Source organism: Branchiostoma belcheri, unplaced genomic scaffold, assembly GCF_001625305.1.
Source record: "Branchiostoma belcheri isolate BF01 breed outbred unplaced genomic scaffold, Haploidv18h27 scaffold45, whole genome shotgun sequence".
NCBI lineage: Eukaryota > Metazoa > Chordata > Leptocardii > Amphioxiformes > Branchiostomatidae > Branchiostoma > Branchiostoma belcheri.
The window spans coordinates 264904-286693 of NW_017804076.1; the positions used below are offsets into that span (position 1 = coordinate 264904).

The 21790-nt window shown below is 41.1% G+C and overlaps 1 protein-coding gene across 8 annotated transcripts in view; it reads right to left on the reverse strand.

Annotated features, from left to right (window-relative positions):
- Positions 1-5521: 5521 nt before the first annotated feature.
- LOC109478692 (protein cordon-bleu-like) overlaps positions 5522-21790 on the reverse strand; it is a 56008-nt gene continuing 39739 nt past the window's right edge. For 6 of the 8 annotated variants that reach the window (XM_019780361.1, XM_019780364.1, XM_019780360.1 and 3 more), the window contains 6 exons: positions 16370-16483; positions 15615-15857; positions 7819-10277; positions 7488-7622; positions 6338-6600; positions 5522-5698 (listed from right to left, as the gene is read on the reverse strand). In XM_019780361.1, the coding sequence (XP_019635920.1) occupies positions 5605-5698; positions 6338-6600; positions 7488-7622; positions 7819-10277; positions 15615-15857; positions 16370-16483 (3308 nt within the window). In that variant the 3' untranslated portion in view covers positions 5522-5604. The remainder of the gene's footprint in view (positions 5699-6337; positions 6601-7487; positions 7623-7818; positions 10278-15614; positions 15858-16369; positions 16484-21790) is intronic. The other 2 variants (XM_019780366.1, XM_019780367.1) reach the window with 2 other exon arrangements.

Consider the following 21790-nt stretch of genomic DNA (forward strand, 5'->3'; position numbering starts at 1 on the left):
TGGAGTATTTAGCGGGATTTGAAGACTACCAACCTTCCGTGCACCGAGTTAAGAGAGCAGACAAGCAGAAGGGACAACCATAAACCGGGATGAAAACGTATATAATCGCGCAGACGACGGGTGTCTGGTTCGGTCAACAAAATCTTATATTGTGAATGCAGTAAACTGAAAGGAACGAATGAATGAATGATTGAACGAACGAAAAAGTGAAACGTGTCCCTTGCCTATGGCATGCCTACGTTTTCAATCAAGGAATGATTCCATGCACACGACTCGCACACAGTAGACTGTTGTTGCACGTCACAAATAGCCAGAGGTCGCTGCTACACGGTACATCTGCCGGATCGTGTCAATACGTTTCACCGACGTCAGGGCACTTTGCAGTGAATGGGACGCATATTTCCAACTCTATTTAAAACAAAGTCTAAAAACATGGGACGGTGAAACATATGTTGCTGTGAGTGACTTAATTTAGTATTTTGTACAAAGGTTCATCACAAAGGCCAGTTTGCAACTGCACTATAGTACTACAGTACGTCATAGTAACGTCAGCCACTGGTAAATGTGACCCTGCAGTTTGGAGACAAATCGCTAGAGGCCACTGCTACACCGTCCTTCGGCCAGGTTTCGTCCTGACGTTTCGCCGACGTCAGGTTTTGCAGTCAAAAGAACGACTATTTCACACTCTAACACTAATTGATTCTAACAATAGCAATAATCATAACAACACAATTTCAGCTAAAATCATGGGACAGTAAACCATAACAGGAAACTGCAATTTCGGCGGCGTTTTCGGGAATGTTGCTACGAAAGACACGCTACATTTACTATTCAACATGTGAACAAACACGGCGGCCCGGTTGTGTTTGGTGCGCGACACGGTAGGATTGGTCGTGAAACCGGAAGAAACTACACAATATATAACTTAGCATTTGAGTCACGTTTTATGGACATGTGTAGCGCCACACTGCGTGATCTGCATAAAAATCATCTTATTTGCATGTTCGTGAGATTTAAATGGTACAAATTACTCATTTGCATGTTTGTGAGACTTAAATGGTTCTGACCGCACAACAGAGTATTCATGGGCGAACCCCGTACGGGTACCAAGTAGTGCTGCACAATGCTAGAGAAAGGTGCAGACATTGTTCTGTGCATGGCATCTAGATGGAACCTGTGGTAAATGTTAGAGGAATAAGCCAGTTTTGAGACTGTAAAAGTTGAATTATGGTGCGTGTTCAGTCGTCGTAGATTTGCGCTTTGATACTTGTACTGTAAGTTGTGTAGTACTACAGTTACGTCATAGTTACGTCAGCCACAGGTAAATGTGACCCTGCAGTTTGGAGACAAATCGCTAGAGGCCACTGCTACACCGTCCTTCGGCCAGGTTTCCTCCTGACGTTTCGTCGACGTCAGGACGTTTTGCACTCAAGGGAACGACTATTTCATACTCTAACACTAATTAATTCTACAGAGTTAACAGAGCAGACAAGCATAAGGGACAACCATAAATTGGGATGAAAACAGATAAAATCACGCAGACGAATTGCACAGCGAATTACAACAATAACATGCATGTACAGTGCAGTGGTAGAAAATACGATTTGCATATGAATCACTGCACACACAATGCTAGACCATGCAGCAGCGACCTCTAGCGATTTATCACACTCCTCAGCTCTGTTGGGTTTTTCTACTCCAGGCATCTTGATCAGCACCAAGGTCAGGAACAGGCTTGACCGTGCGGCTTTTCAGAAGGATCTCGTAGCCTGGAAGAGCCTGACTTTGCGGCGATTCAGAAGGATCGAATGTTAACTGACCGTGGGGCACTCAAAGGGGGCTGATAGCCTTGTAGTTGTACAGGCTTGGCCGTGAGATCATCTAAAATGAAGTGATAGCCTGTATCAGCTGACTCAGCCATACACTTCGTAGCAACATTCCCGAAAACGCCGCCGAAATTGCCGTTTCCTGTTATGGTTTGCCGTCCCATGTCTTAAGCTGAAATTTTGTTATGATTATCGCTATTGTTGGAATTGATTAGTGTTAGAGTATGAAATAGTGTTCCCTTGACTGCAAACCTCCTCACGTCGGCGAAATGTCAAGACGAAACCTGGCCGATGGACAGTGTAGCAGTGACCTCTGGCGATTTGTCTGCAAACTGTAGGGGCACATTTACCTGTGGCTGACGTATTGTATATTCTAACCAAACTGATAGGAGCATGAGCAAAATAATTCATAGGATATTGTAAGTTTAAAACTATTCAAACAATTTTTTTTTCAATAAGGCCATGTTGATTTTATTATTTTAATAACATCCACGCGCTCACAAATTTTCGTCCGTTTCTAAAAAAGTTTTTGACCATACTGTAAATCATACAGAGCAGCTGCAAAATTAGCAAATATATGCCGAAGATTGCAAAGAAATATTGGAGAATGATACTAATGTCTTAGAATGCCAAAATCAATTCCAAAGGAAAAGAAGAAAATGTGAAGAAGATTCTATTATTCACCATACCATACTACATGTATGTGTTTAGTAAATTCTTCAACCTTCATGACCATATAGATTTCATAATGAAGGCAACTTTTTTTGACAAATTTTTTTTTATTCACACGATCGCATCAGTTTTGAGGCTCCCAGAGGATGTCATCCATATAATCAAATCAACATGGCCTAAGTACCAGGTTTTTGATCAATGCAATATTTTCAATGGAATGCAAGACAGAGAACCAAATGACACACACTGATAGGACACTGATCCTTTATTGTTTCTGGCACATCTTAGGAAGGATAAGAAGTAACACTAGCTGTCAATGCAGCTCACAAGGTTTCTCCAGAAAATCTTCCTCACCAAACCGACTTTTTCGTTTAACTGAACCGTGAAGCAAAGAATACAAAGTCTCATAAAATCGTCCACAAAACATCCATTTCTGTTTAGGCCTCTGTTAATCAGTTTATCCATATGCTACAGGATTGGTTAAATAAAACTCATACAATAAGAAAATTCAGTTTGTTTGCTATAGAGACCATTTATGTTAGGTACACAATGGTTTTTAGAATAATACCTGTTTTCAAATAGTATTTGATATACATTGTTAAACTGTTAAATGAATTTGCTAGACTAAGTACAACCCAGTTTACACATCTAGCACATATATGCTAATCACCCGTAGCAGAACTGTGCCATCGCCATAGTAACATATGTTGCTATGGGAATATGTAGTTGCTATGGTAACAATGAACTGATACAACAAACATGAATCCATCTAGATGCATCTTGGATGTTATACATGTACCATTTTTCCAAACACATGTCGGCATTCTGGTTTGTAAAATACATGTTTACCAATGTGATTAAAGATAAATTAATATATGTATAAATATATACACAACTTCGCAACCTAATTTAAATGCAGCGATATCTATATCGTAACACTTTTTATACCTCTATGAATGCTTGCTTCACAATCATTTTTTCTGTAACTCTTCAAGAATTATGCTACAAGCAAGATATTATATTTCCAAAACATAATCTATATATGTACACAGGATAATATGATACTGACAATGTATAAAGATAATGAACTGAAAATGAAGAAAAAAACACCTATTACGCATGTAACACATTATCCATATAGTTCAACAACTTACACAGCTTAAAGAGCTGGAAACATTTCTTGTCATTATCAACTTGAAGGAAACATCACTTCTTTATGTAACACTATATAAGCTTGTTTAAGTGATCGACATAATGCTTAATAGGACTTATTACTGACAATGGAACTCTCCTACCATCTACTTTCACTTCTTGATCCTTTGTTCCATCCACTTTCCCTTTTATCAGTGTTACATACTATTAGGTACACATCTTTTACATAAGAAAAAGTATAGCAATGTCCCTAATTACATTTATGAAGTAGTGATCCTGAAATTATTCTTCTAAGTCCAGTAATCGCCACATTGTATACTTTGCCACCAGGGCAAGATATATTTCTCGCAACTGTATTCTCTGATTTCTCACACACCCCATAGTGAACCTCACGGAACTATGTAGTCTGTACACTGTCCCTAATACACACCCTAAATATATCAAAATTGGGTTCTATGGGGGCCACCAAAATACTTTTTTTCTTTTAAAGGATACATTTAATGCTTATAGAATACAGCATATATACGGAGCACTAGTAACTCAAAAGAAAGCAGGTTAATTTTCACATTAGAAAAATATCTACCTCTAGACTAATGAAAGATATTCTAGAAGTACATTCTGTACTTTAATAATCCTCTTACAAAGTTTCTACACAATTACATGAGAAACACAAAATGCAAAAAGATCTATTAGGAAGACTTGAATAGCAACCATATGTTCATGGCTCTACTAACAAGCACATACTATTTATAATGATAAACAGTTGCTTTTTTTTTAAATGGCATTGACTTTGGTGGACTTTCTAAATTGCATGTGGTGACCAAAAACTACTTTATCAGAATTCTTACTTAAGTTAGCTGTTCCACCATCCACAACTTCTTTAAAGTGTCTGAAAATCAACAGATTCTTTCATGGTTGATGAGAACCAAACGGAAGTTACAGAATCAAATCTTTTTGAACATGGTTTGAAAACAAACCAAAGCGACCACTTTGCAAGATAAATAATAACTCATTGTTATAAATTAAATAGTCTTAACTCATATACACGATGTAACTTGCTACAACATTTTTGTTAAGTGAGGCAAATTAAGGAAAAAGTTACAAAGCAGCATAAATAACATAAGATTTATAATCATTTGCTAACACGCTGAGTTCAAAATATTGACTAGCTCGACTCATTTACAAGCGCAGCAGTGATTTCAGCTTGCTTGAGTATCCTTTATGGCTAAATTGGTAAATGATAATACATGAACATGTACTACAAAAGTGTACATAGCAGGGGCCAATGTGTGCACAACTCCTCACCACACATACACAGTCATATCATCAAATGTTAAATTCGACTTTACATTTACTGAAATCACTGACCTAGTAAATGTCTTGAAAAGGGAAAGAATATGTGAGCGATCCCGTAGTCATGTGAATGTATGCAGATGTACCACGTCTGCAGAATGTACTGTGCCAGCCAGAAACCCAGATTTTTCACAGATTTCGTTGGATATTTGGTCAACGTTGTATTGGAATTTACAGACAATATCTTTTCCGATAACATTTGAAAACTATTACAACCTTAGATAAGACATTCTGTCGAACTGCCATGCACAATACATTAGTACATGTTTTGCGCAGTACATTCTGCAGACATGCTTGCAGGTGTGTCCTAAGTTGGCCAGGCGTGTGCTCTGAGACACCTGTACAACAGCTGCAGCTACACCAGGTCCACAGGAGACACCTGTACAACAGCTGCAGCTACACCAGGTCCACAGGAGACACCTGTACAATACCTGCAGCTACACCAGGTCAACAGGTGACACCTGTACAACACCTGCAGCTACACCAGGTCCACAGGAGACACCTGTACAACACCTGCAGCTACACCAGGTCCACAGGAGACACCTGTACAACAGCTGCAGCTACACCAGGTCCACAGGAGACACCTGTACAACACCTGCAGCTACACCAGGTCCACAGGAGACACCTGTACAACAGCTGCAGCTACACCAGGTCCACAGGTGACACCTGGAAGGTGTTTTCCTTGGGAGACACCTGTGGGGGAACAGAAGCAGGGACTAGTGGTCATTTGCTAAAAAGATGGAAGGTCATTTGCTGTCAACTTAGATTGATATAACTTTGGATCAATGAATTTGCTTCAAACTTAGGATTGATAAATGGCCACAGCAAATATGAGATTTGGAGTGGTCACTTGCTAAAAAGACATACATGGACAGTTCTGGTAGTCATACATGGACAGTTCTGGACTCTTGTCCATAAATATCAACCCTAACCTTCTCCCCTTCTAAGCCCAGTACATATGTAAAGAACCATAGAATGCACATGTGGTGGTCATCCATAAAATCATATTTGTGTGACTTTTGCAATCAAACTGGACATGTGAGAGCTAAAATTCACATATTTATTAACGATTCTTAATTACCTGAATAAAAATGACAGCCTTGCCTCTCTTACCTTGATGTGTGGTGTACATGTACTTAATCTGTGTTAGTCCATGTGAACGGGTTACAGATTCAGTGATGCAAGTACAATGTAGAAAGGGGAACTACATACAAACAACTTGAAGTAAGTGCACTCAACACAAAGCTACACATGTATGCTATTTTATGAAATTACCATAAGGTATTCACAGATCCCAGAAGGCTATCGGTAGTTGTGTTTAGTGTTTTCCCACCTTTTTAACCGTTGAATTCAGGTTTCCGGCCTTAATGGCCTCCATAGCAGCTCTACGTGCGTTTACTGCATCGTCAGAATTTTGTGTACCACCGGAAGACGTCCGACTTTTCACCGCCATAGCGTGGTTGTAAGGCGGCGGTGGCGGTCGTGAGGGGGGTGGAGCTGGCACACTACTACCGTTGGAGGAACCGTTTGTTTGAGTGCTCGGTGGTTTGTCGAGGACGTGGCCTAACGAAGCGTCGTGGGGCTCGGGACTGGAAACCTGGACACGGGGAGAGTGAGAGGTGTACACACCCAAGCCATGCAAGGTTATTGCTAAGGTACGTGCCATGCACAGCAGATACAAGCAGAGGTACAGGTGGCAAACTGTACATACAGCATCTACACACAGAACACTGAACATTAAAACTGCAAGGGCTAACATTTCAAGAACAAAACAGTGGCAAGGGAGGCAATAGAAAATATCCTAAATTTGTCAAAAATATCTTTTTCAAGTCCTGTTTTAACCATTTAAAACTTGCTGCATTATGTTTTTTGCTGTGTGTAAAGCTCATCTACCTTTTGCCAACCTTCCCCATATTTTACAACAGACAGTTTTATACCACAGTAATGTGCAAAACAGTTGTTAGTGTTAGGGTGGTGACATGGATAAGGTGGGTCAGTAACAGCAAAGAGTGAATCAGCCATCGCTGTGTTGTGTACCCATATAAGATACAAACCCTGAAACTCTGAAGAAATGGTATTAGTAGAGCTGAGACCATTAAAACACTGGTAGATGCATTTCCATTCAAATGGGAAAATGATGTCACAAACTACATTGTACAGTGTCTTCTACAGAACTGGTTTGGGCGAAAACTTTTAACAATTGTATGAATTTGGGTAACAAATTTGGAGATTTTACACTACACAATACAATGGGACCTAAAGACAAATGTGGTTCATTCAAAAATTGTGATTCTTTTTAGCTACAGAGTAGCACGGACACAAACTTTTCCATTTTGAATGAATAATGTTGTCAATCTGCAGCAGCGGAGACATTTATCTTTTTATTCTTCCAGCAACATTGTCACCACCAGCACCACGGGAGATTCATTATTCATCCCCACAGCACCATAAACAAGTCTCCCCTGGGGGAGAATCATTTTTTACCCCTACTGATGGACCCTCGTAGCCAGCTGGGGAAGGTGGTCTCGGTGGTGCCTCATCGTTAGGATCGAGAGCACCATGCTCCGATTTCTCAATGACACGACCATACACAACTTTGTTGGTCTGAGGTCGGGGTACCTGAAAATGTTGAGAAGTTGCAAAACACACCACATTTCTTAACTTGACTTAGTGTCTATACCTTCTTAACTCTGTGATAAAGTCTATCAATTCATACCCTTCCACAGACAACTCTAAAACTTGACACAATATAAAAGTAATATCTGGACAATGTAAAGATTTAAACACTGTTTGTTGACAGAAAGATGGCCCCTACCTTCCGTAGTTTGACGGTAGCCTCTACGCCACGTATCGCCGTCATCAGCTTCTCATGTGGGTTGTCTGGTTCCTTCTTCGGCAGCGGTTTCAGCCTCCGCTCGGACACCGGTCTTAAGCCCGCCGCCGCCGCGGGACTGAAACTCTCGTCATCAGGATCCACCGGCTGCACGGTCTCCAGGTACTCTGACCTTGGGCGGTACTTTGTCTTGAACACGGACGCACTGCTCTGGGTCTCCGTAGCGAAATGGGAGGAGTAGTTAGCCGAGGCCGGCCTGAGTTTCGCTCCGAAGGCGTAGAAGCCTTGTCTCCGGGACCCTTCTTCTTGTGAGTCTGGTGGGGTGGGTTTGATGGGGTGGGGAGGGGGAACGATGAAGGCTGGTTTTATGTGAACGTCCAGTGGTGCAGCTGAGTTTGCTGCCGCCCACGGCGGCCTCGGCTCACTTTCAGTCGGAGATGCAACATTGGGGGGCGAGGATGGCTTGAGGGGGTGGGGAGGGTGGACAGTGTGATACGCTGATATGCCCTGTGGGGGGGTCGGGGAGGTCACCTTGTGATAGCTTGGGGTGAACGGGGGTGATTTGTGCATGGAGCTCTTGGAGAAGCTGTCACTTCTCTTAGGTGGGGCCGGCTTGTGGGCTGTCTTCTCCTCCTTAGACACGTCCTCCTTGTCAAATGACCGACTGAAGGGACGTGGAGCTGAGAAGTACACCGCTCTCTTCTCCGCTGCAGTGTTCCTGCGTACAGGCTCGTTCTTAATGATGGGCTCGCCAGTGTGAGGGAACACTATGACTTCCTTATCGGGCTGAGGCTCTGCAGGGGGTTTCTGAGGCCCTGCTCCATCCTCCTGTGAAGAGTCTTCCGTGGGTCTGTCTTTGTGCACCTGCTTACGCAGCTTTGTCATGTCTACATGAGGTCCTGCTTTGTTCATCGAACTTACTGAGATCACTTCTGGTTTTGTGTCTGCCCTCTGTATCTGAACCGGTTCTGATTTAACCTGTGGCTCAGGGGCTTTGTCGATTGATGTGCTACGTTTCCTCACCACCCTTTCCACAGGGATGGCATTGTCTGGAAGAACTTGGAAATTGGTGAGTCCGATGGACGACCTGTCAGGCTTGTGAGCAAACTTGATGTTACTCAAACTCACAAAACTCCTCGGCTCCGACTTTTTCTCCTCTGGCACTTTGCCTTCATCCCTGGAATCTTTACGCACACTTTTCAATGGCTCTCTCTCCTCCTCTCTAACTTTTGGCGCACTGTGTTCAACTGTTTGCTGTGGGGGTCTGCTCTCCTCTATGGCTGTCTCTTCTTCTTGTACATTCCCAGTTTCTTCGCCTTCTTTATCAAAGTCTATGTCCACAACTCTGGATTTCACATGACCTTTGAACCCGCGTACCGACCCCTCCAAGCTCACAATGTGGTGAGAGGGAGAGGACAATTTCTTCTCCTCGTGTTCAACTTCGATAAAAGAGCGAACACGCACCTGCTGGGGTCCTTCTTTCTCTCTCAGTACCACTTTCTCAGTGTCTGGCACATTCGTGTCTTCCCTTTCCTCTGATTGGCCATTCACTGCCTGTCCATTTGAAACAACCCTGTTTGATTGGTCCATTTCTACCCATGCCTTTGACTGGTCACTAGCCACATGTCCATTTGGAATAGCTTCCTTTGATTGGTTGCTAACTTCTGCAGTCTTTTGCTGTGATTGGTCGGGTGCTGCATTAGACTCTGATAGGCTGGAGAGAGAGCTAATGGAAGGGGAATCTGCCCGTCCTACTCCCACTTTCTCCTCGCTGCTTTCAGTTAAAGATGAAAGTTCCGCATCGTCTAATTCACTAGATACATTTGGAGGGGTTTCAACAGTGTGTTCAACTTCGCCAGTTTCTGGCTGTGACACAGCATGTGTTTCTTCAATCGTACGTGTCTCCTCTCTAATTTCTTTTAAGTCCAACTGGCCACTTCCGTGACTTACACTTGGAGATTCGTCCGAGCTGAAACCCTCTGTCAAACTGTCCACTGTCTGTGTCAGGTATTCCAGTTCTAATGGGTCTGACTGAGTGGCCTCTGATTGGTCAGATGTATTGACTGCTGATTGGTCAGGATAGGAACCGGCTGAATCTTCATTCCTCTTTACATCCTCTGATTGGTCAGGATAGGAATCTGCCAATTCCATAGTGATTTTTCTGTCCTCTGATTGGTCAGAGATATTGACAGTTGATTGGTCGGAAAAGGAGCTTGCTGATTGGTCAGAAGCTTTCCTGTCATCTGATTGGATAGTGCTCACAGTGACAAATCCTGTGTCGTCTGAGTCATCTCCACTGTCAGAATCTGCCTTCTCTGCACCAAAATACATGGAGGCCACATTGCCTTCTTCCATCTTCTCCTCTTCCTTAAAGTCAGCATCTATGCTCACCTCGGATACATCTATCGCCTCATTTACTTGTGTGATGGTGGGTTTCTCAGCTGTAACAAAAAGCAAACATTACAATAAGTGAGCTGCTCATTCTAGGACGACTGGTGTAACTTCTGGGTCACTCATAGGATCACTCTCATTTCTCAAAGGCAACATATCAACCAAGATCGCCTTTCAAAACTGCATGCCACAGTTAAACCCCATGCCTGACCAATCTGGCATGCTAGTAAGTCAGCATGGTAAGAGATGAGGCTTGAGGTAAAACATTCGGCCACAGCATCATTCATAAAATCTCAATCATGCGAATTGTAGTCAAACTCCTCCATTCAAAAAAACATCTCATGTTCTTCCTAAGAGAAAGAAAATCTACTTGTTAGACACAAGAGAGTCTTTTTAAAAAATCATTCTTTTGAGCATTATCTATAAATCTATTAGATGGCACAGCCAAACACAGTTTTTGCTGGTCAGTGCTGCTAGATGACAATTAGCAGCTCAGGTTATACACGTGTACATTCTGCAGCCCCAGCAAAAAGGTACCAGAAATGTATCTTTCCATGCCAACAATGTGCAGAACTCAATCTGTGTACTCAGTACATGTATTACCAGCTGCATGGTCAGCTCTCAGCTGCAGTCTCCATTCTCAGTCAGATTGGACTTTGTAATCTCGGGATATCGGGAAGGAAAATCAGCACCCTAGTCCTGTTACAAACTGACCTGGAAGCCACTGTCTTTTAAAAGAATGCCCTGCCTAGATCCTCCTTCTCTTCTCTTCAACTTTTAAGCTATTTTAACACAATTTACCCAACAAGATGGTTGTCTCTGTTTGGTTCAGTTGTTGCAAGGAGGTTGAATACAAATATTCAATTTTTAACCTTGTGGTTGTTATAAGGAGTTTCCAAAGTTCAACTGGCATTCATATATTAAGAAGTGGAAGCATTTGTTCTTTTGGTCATTTGGCTACATAAAAAGTGAGCTCCCTTGTAGCTCAAATGAATTGTACCCTGGTATGTTAATGTAAAATTTGATTCTGCTTGGACCAGTGTTGATCTAACAATGAACACAAGTCTTAGATAAAAGGCAAATAAGGTTCCTCACATGTCTCTTTGAACGTGTATCACAAAAAAGGGGAAGACTTAGTCTTTTACTTTCATCTGCCCATTTTCAAGCACAATTTTGATTACTAGTAAGTGCGTAGGTATAGTTAGGCCGCATTCATGGAAATATGTCTTAATGTCACCAACTGGTATTTTATAGATCCCACTATCCCTGTTTATTTATTTATTAATCTTGAGGGTCGCCCCTTCAGTTGATAAACAACTGATTTCCAAGGGGGCCCTGATAACTCCATAACTCCTGTCAAATAACTCCATTTTCCTCCTATTAAAGACTTCTTGCCAAATAACCATATCAATGGGGCTTAAACCTGTTATTAGTGATCTTTCACAGAACCAGTTTTTCCAGTGTGATGACAAGGCCGGTTCATCCCAGTTCACACAGGTGGGCTGTAACCTTTGACAGTACATTAAGAACCAGCGGAAGTTCTCAGTGCAATGATGCATACCTGGGGCATGTTTCCCACGACAAATGATGACCTCAGTCATCTCAAACATTTAGAAGCTTGATCAGCAAATCAATGTCAAATTTGTTGAACCAAGGAGGTTACAGTGGACACTATAACCTCCTTGGTTGAATAGTATCATCATTCCACACTATAAATATCTCGTTTGACTTTTTAATCTTCCTTAGCCCAAAATTATGACAATGAGCAGAGAGTTAATTATAAAAACTAATTTCCAAACCTGATGAATTCTTGGTGATTTGGAACAGTTCAGGCTACTTTTCCATAGAAATAAGGCTCTAATATATACAACATAGTGACACAAAGAATCAGTGTAGTGTAATAATATATAACTCTACCTACACATCAGGTATATGTTCTGTGCTATAAAATTCAACTATTAAGAAAGGAAGAATGAAATTGAATAAAAATCTTTTTGCAATTTTATTGCACATGATAATTATAAGTCTTTGTTTTCTACCTCTACATCGATATCTGCATATAATATATAAATATCGACATGCATACGAAGTATACCAAATATAAATCAATGTCTTGCCCACCCCTACCTTAAATATGGTTATTGGATATTTATAATACATGTATCTAAACTGTATCATCCTGTCCAGCTTTCAGTAAGGTTGCATGATATGAAATAAAATACTATATCTGATATGACCATTATTCAACATCTTCCTACCTATATTCACTGCATGCTTTTAAGAATTTGCTCACTGACGTTGTTACCTTCTGCTACTTTCCAGTTGATGAATTTTCCTTGCATAGTAACTATATGTACTTTGAAAGCCTGTACAGTTTCAGAATCTATATACTGTGACTATGGGTACTTTATAATTCTCTAGGAAGGTTTTTACATAAAGAATGTTAACAACACATAGATTTGCATAGTTTGCCTTCCTACATTGACTGCACCAAAGAATGGTATGTTTTTTTGGTATCCAATAAGATAACAACTACAAAATGGATTTCCTAGCTATAGCACCTTTAGCTTTGATAAATAAGTTGAGATATGGGATTTATATGCTTGGGTAGAGGAGCTCATATAGCGAGTAGATTGCAAAAAGAAAACAGGCTTGGTCACAGGACTGAAAACAGCCTTTCTGTGACAGCAGGCAAGTACAAAATTTTATATTCCTATGAGGCAAGAAAACTGAAAGTATAAATAATCTACAGTCACTATAGAACACACAGAATATAAACCAAAAGTGGTGTTGCCTGGCTAGAAATCGAGCAATGTTCCATTCAAAAATCATCTGTAATTGTGGAAGTCATTATCAGTAATCATGCACATCAAGCAAGAGTAGACATCAAGACACTAAAAGACGGTTTCATCAGTTGACCAATCAGCATGCACATGCATCTGTCAATCATTAGATGGCTTCATCAGTTGACCAATCATCACGCACATGCATCTGTCAATCATCTGGGAGGAACTGCATGCTGTAGGTGAACCACAACTCATTGTAGGAGGAGGCTCCTCTCATACTCATTTACCACTTACGGTATGTCACTAAAGATATTGAAAAAAAGGAAAAGAAAAAAATGAAAAACTTTCATGCCACAAATGTTTTAAAAAAGGTTTGATTTTTTTGCCAGTTTGTTTAAAACCAAGTGTCTAAAGTAAGGTAATAAGGCCACACCAATTTAATTTGTTGGTTCTCGGATTCGCCTCTTCGTTTTTTTCTGATTTGCAAAAAAAAAAAAAATTTGATACTGGTCCTGAATCAACTGAAAAATGCTCATATTTTGCCCCCAACAGTTGAGGAAAGTCCTTTTCTTCCTAGTTGTTACAGTTTTCCCATCTATAATTGCAGTGGTTTGATTAAAAGTTCAAAATTCAATGTTTAAATTTTAACCCAGCCTTTTGTGTTGACTTCATGGCTCATTCCGTAGCATTTAAGCCTATAATGGGATGCCTAGACCTGTTTTTATTTTTATTTTTTTTTCGCCCTGTCGCTTCATATTTTTTCTAAAAAATCCGAGAACCAACAAATTAAATTGGTGTGGCCTAAGCTGGGCTTTGTCAACAGTCAACAGAGTGAAGTTTACCACAAAATGTTTTAAAGATTTTGTTTGCTTGCATGCTGCAAGTCGTGATAAGTTGTCACCCAGAGCAATCAAAAATAAAAACATAACAAGACTCAGGTATAATAATAATCATAACCTCCTCCCAGAAGACTTGCAACTCTCCAAATTTTGTTCAGACATGCCTACTAACAGGTCTGATTCAGACTAGAAGATTCTACCTGGAAGACAACAGTACAGCAAAAAGGGGGATGGAATCTGAGAAAAGATAGCTTCTTTACTAGTCAGTCGACTGTAGACAACGTTGCTGAAATGGAATGCTGAGCAAGGTAAATAGCTGCAAAGAAGAAACTCAAACTCATTAAACGAAGAGCAAACAGGAAAAATCCTGAAATAAAAGAAGTTTAGTCGACATGTACAGAAACTCAACGTGGGTGCATGCTATGGCTCAGGAGTTGGGTCCACAGGAGAATCATGGGAACTGAGGCTGCCAGTCAGAGTATTGGGTGAGAGAGGATCATGGGAACTATCAGCTAAGCCTCTTCTCCAGAGGTAGTTCTCATATATACTGGTTTTAATATGATTGGGTTGAAGACTTCGACGTCGTCAGGAAAGCTGCCGGTGCTTTCCGTGTCCGAGAGGTCGCTATAATCCTCGTCCCATTCGGTGAACCAGCCTGCAATGCATGAAGGGATTGAGGAATGAGCACCTGTCAGATTACCCATAATTCTCCTGGGTCCCCAAAACAACTAGAAGGGCAAGGTTAAAACAAAATATGGATGACATTAAGTTTATGAGTAGTTAGAATGTAAGCAGGAACAAAAGCAAAAGCCCAAACCGATATTGTGTACAGCATTAGAAAAAAAAGCAGGCTAGCAAGTCAAAGACAGACAACCAAACTATTTTCTGATACTCATTATATAGTTTGTATAACTCCCTTTACTTCCTACACACTTCGTGTAAATGCTTTCCATAATACACGCCACATATAATAAGCTTCCATAATGTGATAAACACCACACTTCATAATTTAATATGAAAACTACACTGTTGCAAGTATGTGACATCCTAAAGATTCTACCAAGCACACAGCAATATGCACTTCCTATCAAGTTCCTTAGAAATCTCTTGCATTTCAAGAATTGTTTTCAACTTACCCAAAGCCATGTTTGGTACAAAAACAAATCATGCAATACATTTTCCATCACATTCTTCCATGCACAGAAGATGAAAACTTATAAGAAACTACTTAACTACTATAGCACTGCTGCACAGGTAACGTTACATGTATACAACAAGGGACATAGAAAAAAGAACTAAGAAAGGACTAAGAACAATAGAATACAGTTTCTTCTTCTTCAGAAAGTTCTAAAAGAATGAGAGAAAAACACTTTTTGATAACTACAAAATGATTTGGTTTATCCCTTAAAAGTAGCAGAAAATAAATTTTCCTTGTATCTCCGTGCCAGTTTTTTTGTTGTGAAGAGCTAAAAAATTTGAAGGAGAATGTTCGAATGATGTCTACTGCACAACAGTATATAAAAGAAATTAAACTTTCTTATTCAGCATTTCTGTGATCATCTTTCACCTTCGGCTTCAGGGCAACAATGACTCGTCATCAACAGCAGTAACAGCTGTAGTATGAATCAGAACCAGTAATTGTTTTCTGAAGGTGACAGACAGTGAGGGAAACGTCTGACATGATACAGTCTCTTGCCAACCTTGACTCAATTATTCCCAGATATACGACACAAGAGCTAGAACTTAGTAGAGTCAGACTTACTGGCAGCTGAAGATGCCTCTCCGTACTCTGAAGGAGGAGCCAACATGGCAACGGCTTCATCTTCCTCTTCCTCCTCCATCTTAACTTCCTCCTCTCGCGGGGATGGGGAGGGGGGCACGTCAGGAGGAGGGATGTCGGGCGGCGGCGGGATGTCAAAGGTCGCAGGTCGGAATTCCAGGCTGAGGTCGCCTGGGGCAGCATAGCTCATGGGTCGAGGCGGCTTGGCCGGCAAAGTGTTGTATCCTGTGGTCAGGCAATGCATGTTAGAAAATATCACAACCATTTTCTATATGAAAACCTATGAAAGGACTATACAACACCAACACATAACTTCTTCAGCTGACCTTTCAAAAGAGATGAGGTAGCTTGTTCCAGTTATCTTGGTTTACAGAATGTTTTTCATCTACAATAGTTATAACTGTTACAACAACACCATCAGAGTCAATGTACCAGAAAATTCAAAATTTCCCTGTTATTTTCATGTGCAATTATTAAGAATATGGGGCAATGTCCAATAGACGGAAACCCTTTTTCCTGTCCAAGCAATTTTAGGCTTTGATATGAACTCTTTAAGTCCCAACTCTCTTGTCCAGGAGCAGGGTTCTAGTTGCTGAACCAAAACATACTACCGTGGCACATGTAGTACAATTGCATCTTCGTTCCTAATAACTTGAAGTTCTCTCTTCTGCTTAACTACTACGTATACTGCTTGGTAGAATTAATAGCCAAGGCTTATAAACTGATAAGTATATGACCTCTGATGTTCATGTCATCCTGGTACAAGTCTCCATCCACCACCTCAGGGGACCTGGTCCCCGGGGGAGGGGGCGGGGCTCGTCGCTTGGATCTCGGCAGGGTCAGACTGTCACCTGTAGGGGGGACAAAAAGGCCTCTTAAACCTCATGTTGACGTTTGATGTCTAAAATAAAGCTACAAACTGTATTTGTACATCTACATGTGAAAAATCACCATCATCATCAAACAGCCTCCAGTTTAATTCCGGACTTCCAGTTTAATTCCGGACTGGCCTCCCATATCTCAGCCACCTTACACCCTGATGGGCTAAAATTGCAAACTATAGGTAAAAATGATGTAAGAAATACGTAGCCACCATCGATTGCCCCCTGGGGATTAATCTAAATTTGCAACATTATGCATAATTATGCATAATTATGCATAATTATGCATAAGGGTTTGAAGGTTATGCATAATTATGCATAATGGTCAAGAGTTATGCATAATGCTTCAAACAGTTATGCATAATTGTTCATAAGGCTTCCAAGGGTTATGCATAATTATGCATAACTGTTCTCAGGCTTATGCATAATTATGCATAACTGTTCTCAGGCTTATGCATAATTATGCATAACTGTTCTCAGGCTTATGCATAATTATGCATAATAGTTGGAATTTTCCAAGTTACGCTCTGTTTACCATTGGTTTTGCTGTTATATCTGTTGTGTTGTGTTGACTGTAGTTTGTTTGTTTGTTTGTTTGTTTGTTTTAGGATCTCCATCAGTGTGAATTTCACACTACTCCTGTCCGTAGTGAATAATCAGATAAGTACTAGTATTTGGACCATCGCACACCAGAGCATGCCCCTTCTCTTTTTCAAAAGGTGTGGTTTGTTACAACACTACATGGACTCTTAGCTGGTGAGTTACACTGGCCAAAGGGTGGCCAAGGTTTAACTGGCCTTTCTTATTAGGTAGGTCAACTTCTCTCTGTTTGTAGACCCCGTTCACCTTCAAAAAGATGGATCCGGATTGACCACAGACCCCGATCGAAATTATTGAAATTCAGTCAATCCAGATCAGTTTTTGCAGTGTGAACACTCAAATCCAGATTGATTTTCTCCCATCCCGATCCAAAAGTAATCCACCTCGAGGAGGTAGTTCAAGACACTTGCGGCGGGATCAGGCGTAACCGCGAGTGTGAACACAAAATGGATTGGCTTCCGATGCCTGGTGTGATGCAAAGTACCACAAAAATAACCGATCAGCCTATAATATCATTAGACATGGACCTTGTAAGATGCTGAGAATACATTGCCAATCAAGTATGAATAGAAAACACGCAGTTACATGTTTTCCCCCAAGTTACTAACTTTACGCTCGAAAGTTGAATGGCGAGTGGGATCACAGTCTTTTTAGTGAATGTTACAACCCACAAAATATCAGCCTTCACGCAACGGGAGCTAAATCCTGGCCACTCAAACATGTTCACAGAGGAAATCAGTCCTATCTGGCAAAATAGATCCTAAAAGGATATAATTTGTTGAAACTGTCACAGATGGCCTAATATAAGCTACTTCTAATACTGCCCTAACGTTAAACTGTTACATCAGATGTATTCGTTTTCTTCTGTCGTTGGTCTATATTTCTGCCTAGATTCCACGTTGTATAAACTTTTTGAGTTCCTTCTTAAGCAAAATTTCTGGCGCAGTTGCAGCGGTTCTGGCGTGGTCAAGATGATGGGCAATCTGCATTTGAAATGCGGTGACTTGAAACACACAAAAAAGGCAATTTAACTGCAAATCTAAGTGTTAGCAACAAGGATGTAGTGTTTGCCCACACAGCTGAGCAGCATATACATATTGTATAGTCAAATTTTTATAATGGAGCATTGGGTTTTTCTCTGCTGCATAGAAGTTTACCCTTACAGTCATGTTACGAGAAGTTTCTAAACGGGAACAAACTATGCGGCTGCAGATGTCTTACTGAGGGACGACTGTACTGTGTGTGCAAGATGTTGGTTAGCTTGAGGAATGAATCCCCTTCAATTTATACCTCTAGATCTGGGAGGAGGTTTGAAACTTTTTACTGAGCACAATGCTACTAAAATTGGCTCACTTTGCATATTGATTCTGACAAGAGTTATCCTACAGGTATGAAGTGGCACAGGGAACAATTTTCCTGCAGCCTTTTTGTAGTGCCCATTCATGCTCTCCATGTTATGAAGGACAATCTTCCCTTCCCCCTGTGCAGTGCTGAAAGCGTTTACCATCATCCAACATGGTAGTCATTTTTGAATTACATTGATTCTGGTAGTTTGGTACAAAGTTTCCAATAGTTGTCAGAGAGTAGATTCTATTTTATTCAACTGGAAGAAGTGAAAATTTCATGTGCATTGTATATGCCTCAAGAAAGGCTTCACATGTCTTAATTACACGCTGGATTAGCCAGCTAATCCTTGGGAGACCCTCACACTCACAGTGCAGTTGGGTGGACTCTGGTACAAATGTAGGCCCTCTGGTCAGGGGATAAATCATTTAGCAACACCAGAAGCCAGACACATGCTGTTTGGGGACCACCTCTATTTATTCTTAGGAGGTCTCCTGATACCTCCTTATCTAGGGCAGATGAGGCCATGACAAGCAAGCCCACAATTTTCTACCACAGTTGCTTCTTGGAGATCATGTTACAAGCCAACCCTAGCATGCTAACCAGTAGTAGGCATTTTGTTGGTCTACTAAAAAGGTTACGAAAAATTGCAGAACTTTTGAAACTTAAAAAATCACTAGTGGATGGGTTATAGTATTGAAAACTAAACTTGTAAGTAATATTTTCATAATTTACCAAGGATATACATTTTGTAATGTCCTTCTTAAAGCATAGTCTTGATGTCAGACTGTTTCCAGTATTTTAAACACATTGTCTAGTATACAGTCAAACTTGTAAAAGTGACCACCTCTCCGTGAATAGTTTCATCAGGTTAGTAAGTCACTGAGTAGAGAGAGACTCTCTTTACACAAGTCTTTTATTCAACATTTCGGTGACTGTCTCTCACCTTGGCAACCGTGGACCTGTTCTCTGTCTTCTGGGCCATCTGGTCATAATGACAGCTTTTTCTCATTCCCAAATTTTACGGCATACATGTATGTTGTAAGACAACCACTTGTCCAATGCCACCACGACTGGCACTATATTTGAGGATGCACATCATGGCTCAACCTCTGCATATGACGACCATGCCATTTTCAAATGTGGCAGAAAACGTTTTTTGATGATAGCTAGCAAGAAGTCTTGATGGAAGCGGCCAGTTTGCCATTGATTAGACAGCATGGCCATCTTTGTGCAATACAAAATCAGGTACCAGCTGGGTCACTTTGGGTCAGCAGTCTAGAGTAGAGTAGAGTATTGTAAACTGGGTGGGAATTTTGCTGAGGTTTTCTTGGCTTTCACATATCTCCTCGTCCTTGCCATACTTTTTGTATAAGAAGACCACTTTTCCTTGGTCCCGAGTGCTCGAAAAGTTACAGCTGTTACAGTATGTACCTGTACATGTACAAACGTAGGTCAGCTCTTCTGCCCCATGTCCAACAAGGGGCAATTGTACATTTTGTAATGCACACACATACTGGCCAGGCACATGTAAGATAACTACATGTATAATTTTTATGTAACTGTAAGGCAGATTTGGTTCCTCAGGAATAAGGCAGTAATATGCTGGATTCCTCCCTTGCTTGTTTACTGAAGCACTCCACCCTGGCAGCTAGGGTAACACAAGTGTAATCCTCTTCCTCTGACTTCTAGCAGTAGAGGTCGTCACACCAAATTAACACTCAAGTCAATGATTGGCCAGGAGTTTCCCCACTGGACATCCATGTGTGGAGAGAAACTAGGTCACCACAGGTCACCCCTATCTCCTTACACATCCCTAGGCTGGCCTGTGTGTCAGAGCTGCCCAGGCAGTGTCTGTAACACTAACTTCTTTAGTCACCTTGTGAGTCATTCAAATTCCACCAACAATTTCAACTTTGTGGGTAACTTCACATGGATCATTTGAACAAGGAGGTTAACATTAGAAGGTTCATCTTTAACCTCCTTATTTAGGCCACTGCAAGTAATTTCTATAAACCCTCATCAACATATGTATATACATATCATTGACATTGACATTAGACATTGGTGGTGGTGTCAGACAGCCGATACTAGAATAAAGAAAGCCCCTCTTTTCACTGATCCTAACCACCAGGTCAATATTACTGACTGCCCAACATAGTCACTCTAGAGTTCCTCTTTAGACGGTGTGGTTCCCTAGCCTGGGTGCCAAACCCATAGCACACTGGACACAATATATCTCAGTGAGCCAGTTGTGCTTGCCTTCCAGTGTGTTCAGTGAATTCTCCAAGCAGATGTTAGGCTACAAAATTGTGATGTTTTCTAGCTGGGTGAGATGCCTGTATCCAGTGTCTAAAAAAAGTAACTTTTCAAGCATTTGTTGGCCTAGAAAATTGGCCTCCCTCTAACTCATTTCTAGAAGTTTCCAAAGTGTGGGAGGCCTGGATAAAAGAAATGAAAGGCCACAGGAAAAATTGCTTTCCTTTGATGAGATTATTACTATTAGAATTGAAGTCAGTCTGCTGCATGTTGGGTAGCCTCAGCCTGTGCACACAGGATAACTTTCAGCCTAATGTGCTGTGTGTCTGACATCCAGGCCAGCTTTTGGTGCTGTCACTATTCTTTACAGTAAGTTTATTTCAGCAGATTCACAGAAAATTAGACAGAGGCTGGGATTGATATACATTTTGACATCAATGTTGTCATAAAGTGATGAATAGAAATTCTTCAAGATGCAATTCAATAACTCAGAATTTCAGTTTCCTCTGCAATTTCTATTAGTATGAAACAAACTGATGAGGTGTGACTTCACGAACCATGCTCACTGAGATACTTTGTCTAGCCTGGGTGCCAAACCCATAGCACACTGGACACAAATAAAGTACCTCATTGAGATACTTTGTGTCCAGTGTGCTATGGGTCTGGCAAACAGGCTATACTATGTCCAGTATGCTATCGGTTTGGCACCCAGGCTACACGAAAGCTGGTTCACTGGGATAACCAAAAGGTCAGACTATCCTTGGAACAACAAAGACCTCACTGGTGTTCAGTCCCAGTGGGATGTCTCAGCACACTCACTCAGGGCTGGCATGGCTGGGGTTAGGCTGAGGTCACAGAAAAGAAAGGTGCCATATCATATGTCATTGAGTCTCCATGTTCTCAATGTCAGGCAATCTGTTCTGGTACAGGGAACTGGGAAGAGTACAACTATAGTTCACCCTTTAAAGAGGGGCCTGGCAAGGGGAGGGGGGGGGTCCGGACAACGCTCTACGCTGAATTCGGAAACCCTCGATTACGCTTTACGATAACTTCCAAATGGCTACAACGCATTAC